We start from the raw sequence: 22,819 nt of genomic DNA on the forward strand, positions 1-22,819 counted from the left end.
AATTTATTTGCCAATGCAAGGTCATACAAGGTAAACTTGTATGAATTTACATTGCTGGGAATCCATCCACGTTTTGAAATCCCATGTTGCGCGTTACTAGAAATTTCAATGCCACAAGATATTAAATATATATGATTCTGCCTTCTTCCTTAGAGGGTTCTGTTTCTTGTATGGCCTCAAAATGCTTTTCTCCCAAATTCTGTATGCCTTGCTTGATGTGTTGCTTGTTGCAGTTGTGCATATATGCTACTCAGAATGACTGAACGCTGTACATAACAAAGTAACATCAAGAGAAGCGTTAAATTTCATGGAGTTAACCTATAGAAAGTAATTTCTAAGAAGGGAATGGAGTTCTATGAGAACCATTACACTTGCTTCATGGACTGCTACAAGTAGGTTTTACAATCAAGTCCATGTGCCAAAATTAAGATGGAATGAAACAAGCAGAGTGCAGCATCCAGTTAACAAATATACTGAGGAAACAGGCAGTATATACAAAAGATACGCACTGTTTACCCGATGCATTATTTTTTAAGGTGCTTAATTGATGTTTTAGGGAATGCAGCAACATATACATATATGCAGTGTATACATATCTAAATGGGTATTAGAAACATAATACAGAACCAGATATACTCCCAGATCCCTGATTTCATTAGATTCCCTAATGCGTAAGAATGTACTGAAAATATTTCATTAAAAACATAAAAAAAAAAAAAGGTAACATTTACATAAAAATAGCTCCTTTTTTTTTTTTTTCCTGTTTTGCTGCTCATGGATTGGATTCCACTGGGTTTCATAAGGATGCCATTTGTACCAGGGAGAGTTTGAACAACTGTGCATGACGAGACAGCTCTGTTACTCGGTCCACCATCTTCTGCAGGGCTGCTGTGTTGGGGTAATGCAAGGCAGCCATCTTGGTATCCAGAACAACACTCTTCAGCAGTTCGCACAACTGGTTGCTGGAGTTCATCACTTTGTTGCGTATGTCCTGAGTTGTCACTTGCCTTGTGAGCATGTCCCCAATGAACACAAGTTTGTGAGCGCTCAAAATGACAAATTTGCTGTGAGCCACAAAGATTCGAGGGGGCTGAGAAGCGTTGACGCAACTGAAAAAGGCATCGATGGCATTTAGGAGGGAGTTGAAGTGAGTCTCGCATTGGTCAGAATAGAATAAAAGCAGCTGGCTGTCATGGGAGGTGGCAGCGCTGTTTGCGGTCTGGAGAGCTTGAGGTGGCTTCCATTTTGAGATGTCGTTCTCTACCGGCTTTGTGATCTCTTGCTCCAGACGTTGAAACTGATTAATCTGAAAGGGAAATAAAAAAAGCTCTCTTCAAAGAACATTCTCATAAGACATTGTTATGTATTACAGTTTCACCTTATGCTTCAGGATTCCCCTGAGTATCCTAGATTGGCCTTATGCTAAATAAAAACTAGTGTATGTGTTTTCTAAGATCTTTTATTTTACAGAGTGAAGGGTCATCAAGTGCTCTGGTTACCATAAATTCAAACGTACAGAGTTCAGAAGAGAAAAACGTCTAAAATACATTATTTACATTTTTAAAAAAACCCTCCAGAATTTACAGGCTGTTACTCATTTGGAATATTCTGAAATCACAAGCAAGAGACGGATCCAACTGGCAAGGACTCCTACACAATCCTTAAAAAGCTGCTATCTCTGTGGGATTTTGCGATGACAAACCTTTAACTTTCACCTCCGCATTGCTTGTACGATTTTCTGCCATACAATACGGCAAGAACATATTGAAGAATTCATATGAGGGCAAAGTGACAGCCCTCAATCTTATATGACCTGCTTTTTCAGCATTTAAAGTGATATTCAGCACAGTATTTAAATTAATGGTATTGATGTTCACTGAACAGATGTGCAGATGGCATCTGTATTCAGTGGGGTCCTGTGATTAAGGCTCTGGATTGCAGATCAGGAAAGCCAAGTTCTCAAGCTGGCTTTGTGACTGGCCCACTGTGAGACATTGCAGAAGTCTGCTTCTCCTCTGTGATACACTTTTGGAGACAGAGACTGCTTTACATTATGCATGTGCACTGGGCCCATCATGAGGGTGCATTGTATAAAAAAAAAATTAGTCTCTTAAATTGAGATGGTTGGAAATTGTTTTGAAGGGAAAGGCTTAATCCTGCCACGAGAGATGTCATTCCAAACACCGAGAGCTGTGGCTGTGCTCAGTTACTAAGTGGCAACAAGGAAACGAACAGGGCAGAGATGCTGAACTTCAAGAATAGCTGCTCTGCACTGAATAGGTAAACTGTCTCTGGCATAAGCAATCGCTGATACTGATGCACGGGGCCAGGAAGGTGCTAAAATCTTGATGCTCACCATTTCCCACTTGGAACATGACAGGGCATGTCCTTGTCTTTTGTGTTGATAAATATGTTAATGGTGGAGCGTGACTGGCACAAATCCCACTTGGAAAGAAATGAACCTGGAGCCATGGTTTAGCCAAGACTCAATACATGCCGTCTTCACCAACTAGCACCTGGGACTTTCCAAATGCGTGTGCTGGCACTCACGCACCTCACAGCCATGACGCTAGCAGCTGCACACTGCTAAGGGAAGGGCCCCTCCTGCTTTATTTGATCAGTACCCCTTGTGTGCAAGGAACACTGCATTTCAATGTGATCATGGCACCTAAGTGAACGTACCTGATGGTGCTCTAGCTCCATTTTGCTCTGCTTGATGATATTTTCTTTTTCCAGCAGCTCCTTCTGTTGCCTTTCAAACTCTTCTTTCCCCTGTTTTGCATAATATAAGAAGACACTGTGTTAAATCAAAACCCCTCCTGAGCTAAATGACAACTCATAGGTCAAATAACAGCCTTCTTTGTATTGGCTTTTCCACTGGGAGAGCATCACTAAGAGTACAGAGAATAAAAGGATAGTGTGGCAGAGCAAAAGGCTGTTGCTATTATATATGCAACAGTCCTACTTGAGAGCAAGTAATCAGCCTGGTGAAATGACTCTTGAATGTGTATTAGTGTGACAATCTGATTGCTACATTCCTGTAAACAGCTTTTGCAAACAGAAGGATCAACAACTCCTAATTGGCCTTGTGCAGACAAGGGTGTTGGGTTTGCCTACCTGCAGGTGAACATAATCGTAGTCATCCATCCAGCTCTTTTCTGAGCTCTCACTGCTGGTATTGTGAGGGTGCTGACCTTTACTCAGGAGTGGAGGAAGGGAACTGCAGTGGTTCTGTGCTTTTTCTCCATGATGCTGCATATGAGGATTGTCATATACACAGTCAGGAGTGTTCGTGATATTCTCTGGTATGTTTTTGAAACGTGAGCTGCTCAATGACTGTTTGAAGAGCACCTCTGCATTGACGCTGATGGTAGTGGTCAGCTGCTTGGCATCATCTGGGACTGTCCTTGCCACCATAACAAACCGATCCAGGTCATCACATTTGTTCTGCAGTCTGTTAACAGCTAGAACATTCAAAGACCAGTTGTAGCTGTTCAAGTCGTGACTGGTTTGGGTAAGGATCTGGTGAGAGTCCTCCAGCCTTTGCACCTCCCTCCTCATTTTGTTAAGGAGGCTGAACTCAGACAGGCAAGAAGCATTGGCTGCTGATCCTTTCGCAAACTGGAGGTACTCCAACAGCGACTGCTCTACTTTATCCACAGCCATGTGAATTTCATTGATGTGTTTCTCCATATATCCGTAAGACCGCCAGTCTGCTGTAACGAAGGCCATGAGGTTATTGACAGCTGTCTCCACCAACTGCTGGAGGCGATAAAGCCTCTCTATAGCAGTGTCTGGATCAAGGATTAGTCTTTTGTCCTGTGCAGTTGATGCTGAGAAAGAAGAGTCTTTTGATGTAGTTGAAGATGTGGACATGTTACTCCTTGTGCTTCCTGTGCTGGAGAAAGACAACCTATTTATCCCATCTGTCACATCCTGTAAGCCTTTAGTGTCTTGGAGGACTGGTGGTGGCACATCATATACACCTTCTCTTTCTTCTGGGCTGAGACTTTCACCGAGTCCTGTCTGTTGTCTTAGAAATGCAATTCCCCTTGGGGTATCATAAACATCTTTTTGAGGTGCAATTTGTTGTCCAAGAAAATGGTTTTGATGGTTCATAGGGATGTCATAAACATTCTGTTTCTGTGGCACTCCATCCAGCAATAAAAGGCTCTCAGGTGAAAATTTATTTAGTTCTTTTCCAGTTGCTTTGGTGATGGGCGGGGGAATATCATATACTCCTTCTGGTCTTACACTGTGGCCCACTGAAGATGAAAAATCCTGCAAATTTTCCCTTATGCCTGTATCATTTTGGCATGCAGATGGAGGTGCAGCATAGACCTGAATAACAGAAAGCAAACCATGAAACCTTTGGCTAGAATAGCAAAATATTTTACATCTTCCATATGGCCTACAAAATGCTGGGATGGAAGATGTGCCATTGACTTTCATGGACTCAGCTACTTATCCTGACTTTGAGTGAGTGTCAGTTTTAGTATCTCACTTTTTAACACTCATCTTGATGCAAATTCTCATAAGCAGCAAAATCCCAAAAAGGCAGCATGCTGCCACAAAGATAATGTAGGTCTAATCATCAATTCACACTTCATAATGTTAACAATTTTGATGCAGTGCTTCACTTTATCAGTTTTAACATTTTAAAAACCTAAGGAAATCTTTAAAGTACTGAATCTCCTTTCTTTCAGGATCATACATGAACTCTTGTTTAAACATGTCTTTGGTCAGACATGAAAATACAAGATCTTGTGGAAACAGCGTAATACTTACCCCTTTGGCAGGTGGTATGTCATAGACTCCTAAAACTTTTGCTTCTCCCATGGGAACCGGGAGTGCAGGCCCCTTAACCGATGTGGGCGGGATGTCATATATCTAAAGAAAGAATAAATTGGTTACAGAAACAAATCACCTAAGGAAAGCTCTGATCTCAGATGAGTTTTCTTCGTTTTTGTGTTTCCTCTCAAACAGCCTGAAAATGATCAGAGCTCTTCAACTTTGTTTCATATGGGAGAGCTGCTTGGATTTGCCTGGTATTTTGGACAGTTAGGAGGAAATGCACTTTGCTAGGTCCCCTCTGGGCACTTGTGTGGATGGCAGGCTGGAGAGATGAAGTCACAGCTGACTTCCATCCCGAGGGTTAAACCAAGGCCAGCCTATTACAGATACCTGTTGGGGTGAACAGGGAAGCAGTATATTCATGTGACCAGAACTGATCACAGCCTTAGTGATAGAGATTAGAGGGACTAAAGAATAAGCTTGTACTAGTACACACTAAACTCTCTGAAATGAAGGCTGCCCCTGTCAGCATTGCCTATCTGCTTTATTGGGTGCAGTGTGAGCTGTCTTACAGAAAGTACAGCTGTCAGATGTTTCAAGTGTCCCACTTGGTGGCATGTCCTAGATTACAGTGGGTTCTGCGTGTGGTCTAAGGCCACTGTCTGAATGTCTCTTAACCCAGACTTCCCAACAGTTCCAGCCATTTGGTGTCAGTCTGTGTTATGTACTATTGGGCTTCAATGTTGTTCCCTAGAGGAGCTGCTCTGTTGAAAAGCCATAGAGAGATGCAGGGTTGTTGAGCTACAAGTCCTGCAAGCATCCACTCTAGATGTCTGTGGTCTTGGGGATTGAATGCTAAGGGTCTTCCCCAGAACAAAGATACATTTCAAATTCAGTGACATGGTGCAGTAGATACATGGTGAAAACAATTCCCTGCATAGTAGCTGTTCATCTAGGTGGTAATTTTAGCCTTACTGAGTGAATTACTGTCAACTATGCAACAACAAAGTAAGGGGAAAAAAAATTGTTCCCAGGCAGCAAGTTTATTCTGTTTAGATATACTCTTTGATCAAAACACAGAAAACAAATGGGACTTTTGTGTTTGGTGTGCTGCCAAATCTTAGTCAACATCAAATAGAACTTTGAAATGTTTCTGCACTCTGTGAATAAGCCACTGCATTTAATTAAAACATATTTTCTCTCTGAAATGAGAGAACTTGCTTTGCTCATAAACTTCTGGTAGAAATTCATCACCTTTTGTGCCCTGTCAGTGCTGTTGGCAGTTTTATTGGCACTTACCCCTTGGAGAAGGCGAACAGGGGGAATGTCATAGGTATCCTTCTGGTATTTGGAAGGGAATTCATAAACATAACCTTGTCCTGACCTGACTGGAGTTATTACCTGTGGGATAAAGAAAAAGAGGAAACATAAGTCTTTGAGGATCTTGCCATGTGCTCTCTGTAACTGCACAGGGTATAAACAATCCAGTACGATTAACATGCATGCTTTATGTGGCAATGTTAGTCTAACACAAGTCTACATATACTTCTGACAGCTGAACATTGCAAAATTACTACTAGAACCTACAAATGCACCACCTTTCCCTTCCAGATCAGCTGTGACAGCTAGTGACACAGTATCTTCTATTTGTCAAGCACAGATTCTCCAGCAGGTCTAAGCAGGTTTGGTCCCTTCTTCTTATTGACTGCCCCTTAGCACAGACCACATGATGTGACGGTTACACCACCTACTCGCTGAGATCAGAGCTATGTACATTTTGTTCCTCCCACTGAGGTGTTGAGTGTCCCCACTTACTGCCAGAGGCTTCAAATACTATGTTCAAGCTCTGGGAGGCTTTCCCCTTTGCTCCTGGAGGTATTTCCCACCTACTTCGGCAAGATGTCTTGTGTTACTTTGCTCCATAGCACAACATCCTGATGACTGAGTGTCAGCTGTGCTTTGGAAATTCTTTATATAGAAAGGCTATGCTTAAACCTTCCAAGTGGGACATTCAATTTTGCTGTCTCCCTTTGATTTGTCTATATTAGTGGCTAAGCGATAGAAAAGGTTAAGCCATTCTTGAAGTATACAAAGCAGTAACAGCCACTGAAAAAAAGATTAGAATTTACTTTTTTTGACATTTTTCTAAACCATTAATTACCATAATGACTTCAAATAAAATCTGGTGAAAAACAAATGCCTTATGTCTTGAACTGCATCTGCATGGCAGAATTTCAGTATACCTTGGTATAAAAGAAATGCTACCTAACCCTCAGAAAGAGCTGGGTTTAGAGTGGAAATGCTGACATCTTAACCTCTGCTGGTGCTACTTAGCTCTAACAAAAAATATAAATACTGTAACCCAAAGGCATAAAATGACAAATTACATATACCCATACAAGATGGCTTTGTGTTCAGCTGGGAAGAATTCTATACCAGAGCTACCTACCTGTCTTTAGAAACATATGCAATATGTAGAACAGAGTTTCTGCCCAAATGCTCAGTGAAGATCCTGTAACAGTTTTTGCTGTAAGGAATCCTAGCATCCTGGCCAGATTTCACAGTGAATTTTGCTTGACCGAGGTCTGCAGGGAAAGTTCTTTGACGCTAACCTGCTACCTCCTCTCTGCTGTGTTATCAATGCAGGCTTTTCTTCTTTTTACTTGCTGTCTAAATATTGCTGTGTAATCTCTGGCCCTGTACACCATGAAACAATCACTGGATTTTCCCCCTGAGGTGACTGCCATAGCAGTTTACAGTACAGGTCTGATGCAATGCGAGTAGCCCAAGGCAGTGTGCCTGGTAGTGCCAGCTACTGCACTGACCATGCGTGCCTTAGATGAGGGAGGAACATCTACGCCTGGCAGGCACTTTTGCTGCTGCTTTTCCTTTAATTAGCATCAGAGGACAGGGAAGACAGGAACTGGAAGCGATACCGTCTCCAGAGAGCTGGGTCAGTTCACTGCCTGTGACAGAACTCCTGCTGAATTGGGTGTGGGGTTAATAGGGCTTATGTATGTAAGTTTTTTAAAAAGAATCTAAAAATGTATTGAATTTATGACAGACCATTCCTCTCACAGAGTTGCCTACTGTACTCTGTCGCCTACTTTTTACTCTGTAGAAGAAACCTACAGACAAAACTTTTAAGGGAGTTCTCTCTTAAGTTACTGGAAGTTCCCATAATGGATCACTCCAGGCATTATTCCTCCCAGAAATACAGAAAATACAACTTTAAGAAACCCAGCAACAACCAAGGTTTGTTGATAACACGAAAGACAACTTTTTTCTCCTGGTGATTCAGGTATATTTTCCTGTGTGAAGGATTAGTATCCAGTAACAATATGTTCTGAGCAATTTCATCGTAAAATCCTCCACAAATGCTGATTTGGTCTGCACTGAGTACCAGAACGTTTCCTGTTGTACCTCCACTCCTCTTCCCTTCCAACATTTTTTATTAGGTTAAACATCCCTCTGGACTGTTTGTTCCTAGTCAATTCAGAACAGAAGCTGCTCATCACCAAAACATATCTTGAGTGAACATGTTGTAACAGTAATTAAAAGAATATCCATGCTACTTGTCAAAATGAAAGTGTGGAGCATTTGTTCTGACTTTCATGTCCCCAGGACACCAGTACCTCATATGGGAAGACAGGAGATGTGGTCGCACTGCTGCTTCTGTACAGGGAAGAGGGAGGTAGCTGGGTAGGTGAAGTATGAAAGCTACCAAACCCAGTATTTTAGAACTTTTGATTTCAAGTATGCACCCATAAATACATTTAATGAACATGCTGCTTCTGAATGAGATGCTCAGCCTTTTCAACGCATTGTTGAACCATTTTTTTACAGTTTTGAATATCTGATGGCATTTTAGTCTTGAAGATGGACTGCAGAAGGAAGGAGGTGGCTGCAAAAGAAAACTTCCCCTTCTCCCACTTCTAGAACAAGGATAGCAGACCCCTCTGGTACTTAGCAAATTTATTTTCTAACAAATGTCACTGAACTTCAGACCTCATGAGGATTCTTTTTCCTTTTACTTCTTCTCTTTTAAGAATGCCTGTGGTCATCCAAGTTTAAATAATCCTGCATTTCAAACCAGCAATTTTCTTTGTTTACATGTTAAAGGAAACAGATGGTGTTCCCACAAACTATCTAGCCCAACATTCTCAAAACATCGTTAACCACTTAATCCATGCAAGGCAACTAACAGGGACCAGCTTTGGCTCTGGTGAAACAGGTAATGAGCCTACTCCAAACTTCCAGTACTGCAAAACAAAGACAATTGAGCAGAAAGTTAGTTCTGTTCTTGCTGAAGACTATGATCTTCCAGAAGCAATTACTTGGGTCTTTTCCATGCCAATGGCATGTCCCTAAGCAAGAAAAAGAGCTGAATGTGCATGTACTTTGCAAAACATAACAGTCCTGTGGGTCATTAAATCCCTCTTCCTTAAATATAAGGGAAAAAAAACCCCATTCTATTTCTTCTAGGATTAAAATGGATGCTAGACTGCAATAGAGAACATTCCTAACTAGAGGAGCAACAAGACAGTTCTCATGCTTACAGCAGATGCACAACACTGTAGTTTACATTGTTTAATGAGAACAAAGGGTGAATAAACCTACTGAAGCCAACAGAATTACTCTGGATTTATAGAAGTACTGTGAAAGGCAGAATTTGACCTGTTCCCATGAACAGCAATGCCTGGTAAGTAGAATGATGGCAAACAAGCTTTGCTAACTTTTACAGGTGAGATAACTGAAGCAGAGGTATGTTGCACCTCTGCAACACCTTGCCCCACCCAAACCACAGGCAGACAGAGCAGCTGAAAAGGGCAGCCTGCTATTTCCCAGAATGGCCTCTTAACACCAAGAACATACTGACCTCGGCTGACTGCTTTTAAAATACATTACTGCTTTTCAGAGGTGGGAAAAAGGAAGCATGTGAGGTACATTCTATAAATTTATTTTAAATATGGAGAAAGAATTGTATTAAAATATGTTTCCTCCCATAATGCTCTCTTCTTCACCCCATGGGTAACTCTTAGCAGTTGATGAGCTCCTGCCATCAACTCAGCTCTCAGTCCTGTTTTTATTAAAATCATCTGTATTTTACCCTAAAAAGAATCCTGCCCTGGAGGAAGCTAAGCGGTGGTGCATAAAATGGGGCTATTGTAAAGCTTAGGCATGCAAAAAATGAATCAAAATGTAAGTAAAGGAAAAAAAAAGTGTGTTTGTTCTCTTTTGTAAAGTACTTCTGTAAATTTAATACAAAATTCTAGTTGTTGAAGTTCTGTTTCTAAGCCTCTAAGGTGGATATATAACAGCTACCTGGGCTCTCTTAGGCTTATAAGGAGAATGAAATTGCCAAACGGAATATGAGGAAACTGTAAGGGAGAAAGAGAGAGAATATTAGGGGTAAACCCTAATCCTTACTCTCTTGAACTCCTAGGCCTTTGGAAGGCAGTAGCAGGAGCAACTGAATGATGCCAAACCAGGTACTGAACCACCTCTTGGCCTTTCTTTCTGTTTTGCTGCATGAACTTTAGAAGCCAGGTGTGTCTCCTTAAAAAAAAGGTTTTTTTTTCTTGGGGGAAATGTTCTGTGGCTAAGTTCAACTGCATGAAGGTTGTGTTAAAGAACAGAGTCTCTGAGGTAATCTGGGTATTTGTAAGAACCTGGCTAGTTAGCTAAAACTCTCTCCTTTTTACAGGAAACACATAGTGTTTCCTCCCCTGTCTTTTGCAAGCTGCATCAAGATTTCCAGTGACTGATAATGAATTTCCTGACAGTAATGCCTCAGTATGACTTGTATCACTCAGTGTTGTCTGCTGTAAAATAAGAGCAAAATCGTTTTTATGAAGCAGTAGTCTTGACTTATTTATTTGTTATATGCAATGATATACAATGTGTTTCCCAGCTGTCAGTGAGTAAAGGTTGGGGTTTCATTTTTGCATGTATTAAGGATACTCGGCTTTATAAATGTTTGGTTTTGTACGTTGCTATAGGTCTTAGGATTATGAAATCATAATACTTTATTTTAACCTAAATAATGTATGAACATTGGGCCACTAAAAAGTGTTCTAGTAGAGTATTTTCTGCCAAGACTGAACTGTTGGAGAGCTTTTGATCAAGGCTCACAAGCTGAAAGAGATGGGGGGAAGCCTGTAGAGGCATTTCTTCTAATGTACTAGGCTTGTAGCTTCAACTATGAGTTGTTTGTAGTGCTATGAGCCCAAATGTTTCTGCAAGGTGAGAGAAGTCAACAGAAATGACCACATTTTCTTTCCTTGGCTGTGAGTTATCAGCTCTTCTCTGTGGCGGAAAGAAATGTGGTACTAACACACATAGCGACACTGCTGCTTGTCTTTGATCAGGTGTTTCCCAGTGAATTTTCTGAGAAGTAAGATTCGTATGTGTGAAGATAAGGATACGTGACAAATACCATCCTGATACAGAACTGATTTATTTCTTGATGTTGCTTCCATCTTCAAAATATCTGCTTATTTTCTCCTACGCTTCATGTCCATTTGTTGTCCAAGACCTATACCTATACAGACCTGCTTTTTATGCTGTAACTGCACGTGCTCTCAGAGCTAAAGCAAGTCCAGTTGTCACTGATTCATGGTGTGTTAAATTAGAAATGCTTAACTTTGTAGCATCAGGGATTTAAACAGAAACTTTTAAATGGGGCTATGAAGTGCCTCGCCAGTAGATGCCCAGTCTTTAAAAATGCTCCTGTGGTATTGTAATGCAAATAACAAGTACTGAAAATGGGTATTACACTTTTGTCCTTTTGAGGTCATATTATTTCAACTAGTTTTATGCACAGTTTGGGTTGTGAGTCTTGAAGATGTAGAACAGAAGTCCTGAAACCGATTTAAAATAAAAAATATGAAATCACAAGTTGGCCTTGATTCAAACCCTCAACTGCTGGTGGTAAGGGTATAGCCAACTGCTTTGCAATTAGCCTAATCCCGACTTTTTAACTTCTGGTGTGACCTTTTCCATTAACCAGCACACAAAATCAGGTTCACTACACTATTTTGCAGTTTTATATTTTTCCTAAATCTAAAGTGCAGGTTTATTGTCTTTTTTTCAAGCAACTGTTAAAAAAAAAAAATCTATGGAGTTACATAAACAACCTAAGCCCTGATTAGCCTAAAATGTCAGGGCCATATTAAGTGTAGTGGAATGGTGCCGAACTGCATCAGCTGTAGGTTTGGATTATAGTGTTGAATTTTTGCTTGCTGCTGGTGTTCATGATCACAAACTAAATGCAGATACAAAGGTCTACCTCTCTACAAACCTTACTGAATGAGCAGTATAAGGCACAAAAAAGCTCAACAACTTTGTCACTGACAAGACTTTACTGGTGGGGTTTTCTTCTTTCTTTATTTTATCATGTTTTCATGACCTGATCCCGCTCTCTCTCACATCAGCTCTAGGGCTTTCTGCCAGTTGTGTTATAAGCAACATTTTTGCTTGCTTCAGTGGAAAAGGCTTGGTGCTGGCTGGCCTTGAATTGCAAGGCTGATTGGGAAGGGGTATTTCCTAGTTTCTGGTGGAGTCATTCTTGCTTATAAAATGTGATTAGAGTGAAACCAACACTTCTGAGGATCTCCCACTTTTGAGAGGAGAGGAAGAGAATGAGGATGAGCAAAACATATGCATAATTATTAAAATAACAGCATTTTTAAGAGACATGTGAAGGAGGATACTTGTCCAATACTCTTTCTAAGAGTTTTATCAGTGCCACCCCAAGGGCAATTACACGTTTTTTATGCGGACAGTGACATCACCATTTCTGCATGCATTGGCCAACAGGGCTAAAGACGTGTTACAGTACTGGTGACAGAACAGGCATGCACTCTGAAATAAATGTCTGTGGATGGATCTTACGGAGGAAGAAAACCTGCAAATTATTGTGTGATAAGATCTAGTGGAGAAATGTGTAACTGCTAAAGCATTCTCTGGAAATCTGTGATTAAATTTGAGCTGGAGTTTTGATTAATGAGAATTGTGTGGCAAAAGTCGGCACCTCTGTTTTGTTATCTTGCCCATGACAAATACTTAAAGCATCACCTTGCTTTGGCCATTGGCCATCTCAGTCTTTCTAGTCTTCCCATTTAAAAAGGTTGTCACGTGAAGAACGTGCACTTGTTTTCTATGCTGGAAATACTATGACTGCCTCACCTCAAAGACAGAAGCCTAAACTTAGGGAAAGTTTGGAGGAGGAGAGGAAATGAAAAAGGATGAGAAGATGAGGTGCTAGGACAGGTAGGGCATAGAGCCATCTTACTGTTGTGAATGACAGGAAATCCTAAAAGCTCACGAACAGTAAACCAGTTTGCTTCAGCCCAAACAACTTGTTTTAATTCTTTTGAGGAGCTTCATCTTATTTCCTGTTATTTCTTCCCTCCTATATTGAATTCCTAGATGGAAAGTTGGGGGGGGACACTTCATTTGGGAATTGTTGAAGTAGGGTATTTCCATGGCTTGTTTCCCCTTCAAGTATTTTCTTTCTTCCTTTAAGGTATTTCTCAGAACAGATACTTCCCTGTCAACAGTTTCACTTTTGGTGAATTGGCATTTCCCAGTAGGCGCAAAAAAAAAAAAAGGTTGAGATGAAGCATTGCCAAAGAGTTTAAATTCTACAATAATGGTCTTGGAGGTACACTTGGGCAGAAACAATGTAAGTGTCCCTAAATCATTTAGGTTTAAATGTTGCTCTGAGAGAAGTACGCAAAGAAAACCTTCTATTTAGGAAGAAGCTCAATTTAATGCAATTTGCAGAGGTTCTCTGCTTCACATGTTATATTCTGGCTCCATTTCTGTATGGGTTTCTCAAGGCAGCTGTACAGACAAGTGCTCCTATTAATTGGTGTTTAGATTAGCATAGCTTCCTTTGACAAGTTTATGGAAGGTATAGACACCTTTTAAACAGATATAAACTCCATCCTTAATGTCTGTTCCATCTATATAATAATTATACAAGACCTCAGTCAGGACTGATTGTGCATATAAAAAAATTGTGATAAGACTCAATGGGAATATGTTAGCATCTTTTAAGGATTAGGGATGGACCGTCTTATGGAAGGTTTCTGTCTCCTACTACATTAATTATTAATTATTTAATAATTTAATAGAACTTAACTACATTAATTTCATTTTGATTCCATTCTAACAGTCTGTTTTGGGAGAGAGGTTAATTTAGATCCATTTTTTAAAAAAACTGATGCAATATTACCACTGCTATTTAAAAAAGAAAAGTTGAAACTTTTCATGCCAGATATGGAATGATGATATTCTGGTGCTAATTAGTCTTCCTCCAAAACCAAACCTCTACAAAATCATGCAATGCCTGCAAAGCCTTTAGATTTCAATAGAACTAAGTCTTCTGACTGTCAGTAACCCATCTTCATTGATCCATTTCCTATCTCCAGAAACCACACTCCCTCCTTACGATGAGATTCACTTTTTGAATAACCAGTTCCCACTCACGTTTTTGTAAAATGCTCTGCTGCTGTGCTTAGGTTTTAGTACTTACAGGGAAATTTAGATTACTCAAACTTAGTGTTTGGTTAGTGTGTTTCCACATGTAATCAAAGGTCCAGTTAGGTTTCTAACCACCAAGAAAGAGGCCATGAGCTTGCATTTTTCTTTTTATTATTATCCTTTTCTTAGCTAAAGTTTGGTCCTGCACTTGTGCCTGTGCAGGCAGATTTGTGTCCCTGGGGACCTCGGTTGTTGGATGAGATTGCAGGACTGGCCTTCTTTTCTGGTACTACAGGGAAAAAATGCATGCCTCTGGTCTACAAATAGAACTGATTAAAAAGAGTCCTGTGCTTAGGGAGAAACAGGGAGTAATTTTGAGCTCGTATGTTTGCTCAGCCTAATAAAATGCAGTCTTTTTCTTAAAATACTCTACAAATCACATCAGTGACTAACTATTGCTTACTCTGACTTGTGGATGAGGGTTTCTTAACTCAGTGGTTTTCACAGAGACCACTGAGGATAGATTAACTGCACAGGCTTTTTATCAGTAAAATGGCTTTTCTCTTACAATGTCACATTGAAAGTTACAAGTGAAACTCCCGAGTCTAAGGAAAAGGTTGTGTGCTGTTTTTACCACTGAGTTTGCATTTCATTTGAGAGAATTTCATTCATTAGAGCGCACTTTGTGAAACAGGGCACTGAGTGTTGAGGTATGTATTACCATTCCTGCTGCACTCAGCAAATTTGCTATGTGTTCAGCACTTTTAACACCGAAGCAGTATTTTGTTACAAGGGATACAAATCCCTAAAGTAGAACTTGTAAAGTGAAAGCAGAAGAAAAGGAGGACTACAAGATTACTGTTTGGGCCATTTAAGTAAACCATATCACAGGAAGCTGTGGTATTTCAGACTTGAGGGTAAACGGGGACATTATTCTATCTTGGAATGTAAATACATTTTGCCAACAAACTACAAAATACTAGATATGCTCCTGTTCTTTTTGATGACAAAATCTGCCACACAACTCAGTACTATGCTTAATGTATGTCTCTTCTTACTTCATAAATATGAAAATAGGCAACAAAAAATAATAATGTAAAGGCAGGCTTATTTCTGGAAAAAGTGTTATATGCAGACATTTGTTTCCTCCCAGCTAAGACAGTACTTGTTTAATTGGAAGGAAAAACGTCATAACGTGGCAAACTGGCTTCTGCTACTGAAGTCTGTGCCAGAACTGTCAGGGTGGTGCTGCTTGTGGGGTGGTGTTTCCACTTTCTCATGGAGTCAACCAGCATGACTCGAACATAAATAAAGACCAAAGAACAAGGTCTGCTCCCTTAGCCATGGTTTACCCAAATCTCCTGCTGAAGGCAGTGAAGTCTTGAAAAAGGTGAAGAAAGCAGGATGGCAGGGTGTGAAACCCTTGGTCTGTCAAGGGCACGTTTATACTTGGAAATAGGCCAGGGATGTTCAACTGTGAGTATCAGTTCTTTCCCTATTCTGCATTATCCACTTTTAAAAAGGTGGATAAATCTGAGTGTTTCCTGAATTGTAAAGTTCTAGTTCAAACAGATGAACAAACAAAAAAGCTGATGTGTTCCAAGTTGGCATTAATCTCTATTTGTCTGATTTAGTCCATGCCTTGTGGGACCTGTAGTTCAGGGCTGGTAATCCCTGCAGTGCAGCCTCTCCCCGGGTCAAACTGTGGTGCATCAGCCTCATATTCTGTTTTGTGCTGGCTTCCCTTGACCAAAAGTTCTTCTGAAAGCTACTGGTTCTTACAGGAAGATTTCAGAATTTGTCAAAACTCCTTTCTAACAAGGAAATGTTTCCCTTAAATTTTTTGGCCAATGCTATTTTCAGGATGGCGGGACAGCACAACAGATCAGTTAGGGGAAACGCTGAACCAGAAAAAGAGTGTTTAAAGGACAGTGGTCACTTTTTTTACTTTTTACTTTCCCTAGTTCAAAGCTCATGTGTGAACTAATGATTAATCACAGATGCAAAAGAGACTTTGTGCTTTGACAGCACCTTTCTCAAAGGATGTCCTCGAAGCAGTCTGTACAGAATGAGTTCCCTCATAATTACTCCACATATTTTGCTGATGAGGTTGCTGAGATGCAAAAACACCACTCAAGACAATGCAGAAGTCTGTGGCAAGGATAAAACCCAGGTTTCCTGAATGTCAGATTTGTCTGAAGGTTCCTTCTCTTTGCTGGTTCTGGCAAAAAAGTAAGTTTGGAGGCTGACACAGAAAGAAGGAATAAATTCTAAGATACAGCTTTTCTATCTTTTATACCTCAGACACTCTTCACACTGTTAGTCACAAAACAGTTACACCCCTAAACTTGCAGCACAGCTATGAAAGCTTATGGCTAACCAAAGCTAATTTTAAACCATCCCTCATGATCTCTGTCATTTGTTAGGGTGAGTTTCAGAAGGTGGTATTTTTTATTTGATAGAAAGAGCTGATACAGCTTTGTTGTCAACAACTAGCTTGGCTAGAACCAATTCATCATTCTAATTACCTGCCTCAGGACTCCTTTCTGACTTGCTTTGCCTTTCTGCCTAATGAGATGCATTACCTCAGCACGGCTTTATAACATGCCTGCTGTTGATTTACTGTTGCTTGAGGCTAGACAATTCTTGCCTGACAGCGGTTCCTAAGCTTTGCCTGTAAAACTTGTATGGCAGCCAAACCACACATTTGCACAAAGGAAACAGGCAAACGTGCACAGAAATGGATAGTATAGAAACTGCCGCTGGTCCTGCTTAGAATGGTGTCTAGAGGACACTGTCTTCTCTAGCTACTGCTATGGAAAGGGAGAGAGCTTACATACAGGATGATGGCATAGCAAAAACCTTTCAATGTCCTTAAAACTGCCAAAATTCACAGCTTGCTAACCAGCTGTTTCTGCTGATGGAAGAAGGCAGAGTGGCTCACTTAAGCCATTGGGGCAGGTGTCACAAGTTTGAGAAAAGAGATTCATCGTTTTGGAAGTCAAAATCAAATGCTCAAGATTTCCTGCTTTCCAAAATACTAAGGATTGTTTTTACTGATCCCTAGAGGAGGAGGATTTGGAGGACAGACTGTTTTCTCAGTCAAAGGAGACAAGTGCTAAAGTGCTTCCTCTTAATTAGGCTTTTCTATCACAAAAGCATGAGTAGACAGTTGCAGCGGTAGCAGTAAAAAGTAGTTTTGCAAGGTTAGGATGATAAAGAATGACATTTTACTTCAGACTCCTCCCTTACTAATAAACCTACAGTTCTCTCTTGTCTACCATGGTTTCAATCCCAATGGGCTCTCTTTAGTGTAGAACTGAGCAATTCCAAGGGACTAGAGGCAGGTCTGCCTCTGATCAAAGCAGGACACTGCCATGAGGTTTGCCATCTAGCAAGTCTGCCACTAACGCCTTGAATACTGAGACTTGGGGCTCTTAGGATAGGATCGCTTCAATCCTGGCTTCAAGTTTATTTACCCTAAGTAACAAGAATTGGCTAATGCTAAGCAGGTTGGTAGCTACTTTGCTGAGGGTAAAATGCTTTATAAATGCGCATGCTTCATTTATTCTGCAGTTGGTCGCGTAGCCATTTGTTTTTATGCAGCGTAGCTCACCTTTCATAGGTTGCAAGCAATTAAATGAAACAAGTTACAAGCCAGCCAAATAAATGGTCTTAATTTTCCAAAGAAGGTGACTTGATTTCAGAAAAATGCATATTCAAACTTGCTGAAAAATTTCTAGGCAGAAACTTGGAGAAAACAGGTGCCTCTTATTTTTGCACCCCAAGAAGAAGTTTGCACTTAACTGAAATCTTTAATTCTCTCAGTGTATCTAGGGTTTTAACACAGTCTGTGTAGTAATCAGGTTTATGCAGAATTAGTTTCAGTGGAGCTGGAGAGGTTGAGGGGAGGGAGAAGAGACTTTGCATGCAGTTGGGAGACTTTTTTTTTCCCTTTCAGGCTTACAGTGTGCAGAGTACACACACACTTGCAGTATGCTAAGTAAACTATGCTAATGTTAATTAGGCAGGTCAGGTGCTAAAATTGAAGTACATAGTGCTTATTTCGAGCTAATACTTTGGGCTTCCCAGCAGACTTCAGTGCAGCTCTGCAGTATGGTGCATCTCCTGTGGCCCCAGCTGGCATCTCTGCACAGCGCTGTAATGTTTCATGCAGACATACACTAAAACAGGATCTCTTCTGTGCTGTCACATCAAGAGACTATTTACCAGGTGTTCATTAACTACCGCGGAGGGTATCTAATCTACTGTGGATAGGTAAACTATACTGCCTCTGAAAAAGGTTTCACTATATCTAGCCTATAGGTAAAGGAGAAAAGATGCGAGATTTCTCAAGAAACCCATGTAATTGCTCCAAGATCCTCTCTCTGCCTATGCAGCAAGCGCAATTTTCTCACTTTATCTTCCTGCACATCCTACAAAACATAACTGTGGAAAAGCTGAGCAAACCAACCACTTTATAACTTGACTTGGCATGATTTCACAGATCTTCTTCTCTTGCTCAGAAGGAAAAAACTAATTTATTCTTATCAATGAGAACAAAATTATAACAAGGAAAGAAAAGCATTAGAAGAAGTCTTCCAAAGGCCTGATATGAAAAAGGCTGAGCTGGGGGTGAGGCAGGTGAAGAAAACATGAAACAGACTGTTTTGCCAATCTAAATTAGGAGATGAAAGTTTAAACTAGTCAGGAACTTCCTGACAGAGACATCATCTACTCGCATAACTTGGGTATAAATACTATGCTTTAAGCTCTAAAGGTGAGGAAGATGCTAATAGCTGGAGATGTTGAGCTAGGAATGGAGAGACTGTAGGAACTTCCTTTTTGGCTTGTCAGTAAGGGATCTGGAAAGCCAGGAGACTCTCCTTCCTGCCTTGGGTACCTTCTCTAACTCTTTTCCAGCCATCAAGGCACTGCTGCCACCTGCATAGGTGGCATTGCATGCCACCAGGGTACTTGGCAGGTACCCTGTGAAGGTAAAATGAGGGAGTGACAGGAGGTGGGGAAGGCCTGAGATGGACAGCAGGAATAAGGCGGCGGGGGGGACCCACATAATGCAACGCCTCTCACTGGAGCCTTGGGAGCTTTCAGCTGCCACAACAATGGCTGCCCCATGGAGCTGCTACACCTCCCACTTTCAGTCAAGAAACTTAGCTGTAGATAAACATCAAGTGCACTCTTACAAACTTTAGGTTTGGCATTAGAACATCGCTCATCATCCTCTTGCTCCCTCACTCTTCCAAGTATTGCCCTTGTTTCATCAATCATTGCTTTCTCTTTGTAGTTCAGACCCATTGGGACTTCTCCAGCAAGGCAGTACATCATTTTTAATTAAACAAAAATTACTTGGGCAGATGATGTAACTGTTCATTAATTTGTGGGAGAATTAATCTTACCACAGCAGCTCTCTTCTGAGCATATAATGCAAGAGTGCCATAGGCCAGATGTGCTTCAGCCTCCCTGGGGAGCCTGTGAGGATGCAAGATCTCACATTTCCCCTCGCCTTTAGCAGGTGTGGTAGCACAGCTCTAAAATGCTCTACGGTGCACCTCAGTTGCAAATTTAGCAAGCCATGAAGAACTGGGCCCTTCTTTTCCTCCCACAGTAGCAAAGTTACTGCTGTAACTTTGCATACTTAAGATACAGGAAGGATGAAAAAAAAAAAATTTTATATATATATAAAAAAGTCCACAGGCTATCACTAGTCATTAACCACTTCACTGGTGGTCAGCACAAGTGACCTGCTTTGGAGCTATGACATGAAAGGAAATGCACGCACCTTGTTAGTCAGAGCTGGACCATCAACACATCTCTGCATGGAAGGTGGCACCTGGTAAATATCTTGCCCCACTAGACCATGACCAGTGGGTATTTGGTAAATTCCCTGATTCAGATGGGAAGGTGGCACTTGGTAGACAGGGTCCCGTGCTGAGGCATGTGAGCTTGGCACTTGGTAGATCTTTTGCTGGTTGAAGGATTGATGCATCAATCCTGAACTGGACATATCCTGGCCAGAACAACTGTCCTGTACCTGTACCACTGGACCTATCAGGAGTTTCACACGGTTGCCTGGAACGATGCCTTGCCGGCCGTGTAAGGAGCAGAGCCACCATCCTTCAAGACCTTCGGTGTTCTGCTCTATGACTGTCAAAATGTCGCCTTTGCGGAAGGCCAACTCTTCTGCGCATTCAGGGACGTTATCGTACAGGGCTCTTGCCATAAGATTCTGTGGAGAAAGGAGGGCAAGAAAAATGAACAAACAAGCTAGACTTCTTCTAAAACTTCAAGCACATTCTAGGTGGAGAGAAATAAGAACTGAATTTGAAAAAGTGTACAGGAAATCAAAATAACATGGGAAATAATGCAGCAGAGGATTCCCCTATCCCAAGCTGGAGAAATTGGAGGCTTATGCATTAGCAACACTGAAACTTTTCCAGTAATACCAGGTCAGATAGAAGCTCTTTATATGGTCTAGTCACCTGAACAGACAGAAGTCAGGAGAGTTCTGCTCTCAGCTTTGAAATGCTCTTCCTGTGACCTGGGGCTTGTACCTTCATCTCTTGACATCGATTTACCTATAAACATGATCTGTGTACTGCTACAGCTAGCTAGCTAGCTGATATTTAAAATAAAACTTGAACAAGACTCTCAGGTACATAATACAAAGCAGTTGTTTCCAAATATTTTTACATTTGCAGGGTCCCAAAAGACTTTCCACTAGAGGTGCAGATCCCGTTAGGGTAAAGATGGCAGGATGACTTGTCTTAGCTGTCACCTGCAAGGTCCTTAAACTCAGGGATCTGTAGACAACCTGATGAGAAAAAACAGCCTAAAATACAAATTGACAAAATGACACAGCTTTTTAACTATGATGCTCATGTTGGTATGTAGCTCTGTGCCTTCTCATTCTTTCTGTAAACTTCCTTGGTGGCACAGCATAGCACTAGACTAATAGGTAAAAAGCTTCTTCACCCTGCTGCCTCAAAACCACTACCACCAAAAAAAATCAACCTCAAAGGACAAGGTTCCTCAGAGTCCCACTCTCTGTAGAAAGATCTTGAAGAGAATATTATTTAAAAAATAACGAGCCCAGTGACCCCATCTGGAGTTGTGCCTTTGCCATGGGGAAAGCTCTACCAATCTATGTGGGCCTGTCCTTATGTCAAAGAGTGTAAGAATTTACGTACTAAACATTACCATAGAGTGTGTCTATATGTAACTCGGGAGGAGTCTAAGGGCAGCCAAGGAATGTCTTTGACCTGTGTCAACATAGCTCAAGCATTCTTTTATACATTTTGCTTGATCATGTCAAGTGGAGCAGTAACATTAATATAAGGAACTTCACACAGGTCTATTCCCAAGTATTTGCTAGTGTTTCAGGCAGGCTTTGCAGCTTGTCCTGACCTCTGTTTTGCTGTGGCTATGCTACCAGCAGTACCTCTGCTAAGAAGTTTTAAGCCAACTCTGAGCTGATCTAAGATTGCAGTCTGTGAGGTACAGATGCATTACTAACAAGTGCCATCTCCTCTCACTGATTGAACCAGCTCCCTTCTTTCTTTCTTTGCAGGCTTGTATGGCACATCCAGTTCTGAATAATTGTCCAAGCTTAAGTATTCAATGGAAAGCAGGCAGGCTGTCTGTACTGACATTCCTGGACCCCTCACAAAGGCTATGAACATTTAATTTCTTGGCTCTGGTGGTATTTCCAAATGTGTTGGCAACAACTGCTCTGTGCCTGCCTGCTTTTTGGTGAAGGCAGTTCAGCAGAGACAGTTACAAACTAATTGTAAGCACTTGGAAAAAATACAGGGAGCCCTGGATCTGGAGCGTTCTAGCTGAAGTATTTCGATGCAGTACACAAACTGAAATGGTACTAATCCACCGTAAGACTGGATATGCAGCTGTCTTGAAGATTTATCTTATGTCTGTTAAAGGGATAGTGTCAAGTACAGTTTAGTGTTTTTATCTGTCATATTTTATCCCTCGTTATATCTTTTCCCATTAACAGGCATGAATGTTTGCCATCATCTCCGTGCTTCATCAAGATAGCAGACTTCCATTTGATGTGCTCAGTTTAACTCTTAAGTGTAGCATACAGACAGGAGGTTGTATGAAGGGCTGACTAGTGGATAGAGAAAGGGTAAGCTCAGATGTCACATAAAAGGTAGATGAATATGCTCTTCCCAAGACATGTAGTGGTAGTGTTGAAATGGAGTGCATGAGATCAGTTTTCTCTTTTTCTGAATGGAGGATCAGTTTTCAACTGTATGAGAAATGCTGGCTTTGCTTTTCATCAGCATCATTAGAGAGGTCAGTATAAATTAAGCTTTGGTTTGGAAAAGCAGGACTGCCATTTTGAACTCCCATGTAAGCAGCAGCACGGGGGCCCACCATTCTCTCTGATGCACGTTTACTCAGCTCATCAGTCAGCAACACTAAGAAATGCAAACAAAGATAAAGCAGGGAGCAATTTTGTCCATGTCTTGGCAGAACTGTAAAACTAATCTTTAGC

At 41.0% G+C, this 22,819-nt stretch overlaps 1 protein-coding gene across 1 annotated transcript; it reads right to left on the minus strand.

Moving 5' to 3' along the window:
* Positions 1-544: 544 nt before the first annotated feature.
* NEDD9 (neural precursor cell expressed, developmentally down-regulated 9) lies at positions 545-21,956 on the minus strand (the record flags this gene model as incomplete). Its single annotated transcript, XM_081996459.1, has 7 exons — positions 545-1,306; positions 2,683-2,772; positions 3,118-4,341; positions 4,789-4,890; positions 6,094-6,195; positions 20,087-20,533; positions 21,840-21,956. The coding sequence occupies 7 exons, from the start codon at positions 21,954-21,956 to the stop codon at positions 797-799; spliced, it is 2,592 nt and encodes an 863-aa protein (XP_081852585.1). The 3' UTR covers positions 545-796.
* Between the last annotated feature and the right edge of the window lie 863 nt (positions 21,957-22,819).

The sequence above is a fragment of the Phaethon aethereus genome, assembly GCF_964289735.1.
Source record: "Phaethon aethereus genome assembly, chromosome: 2".
Classification (NCBI taxonomy): Eukaryota; Metazoa; Chordata; class Aves; order Phaethontiformes; family Phaethontidae; genus Phaethon; species Phaethon aethereus.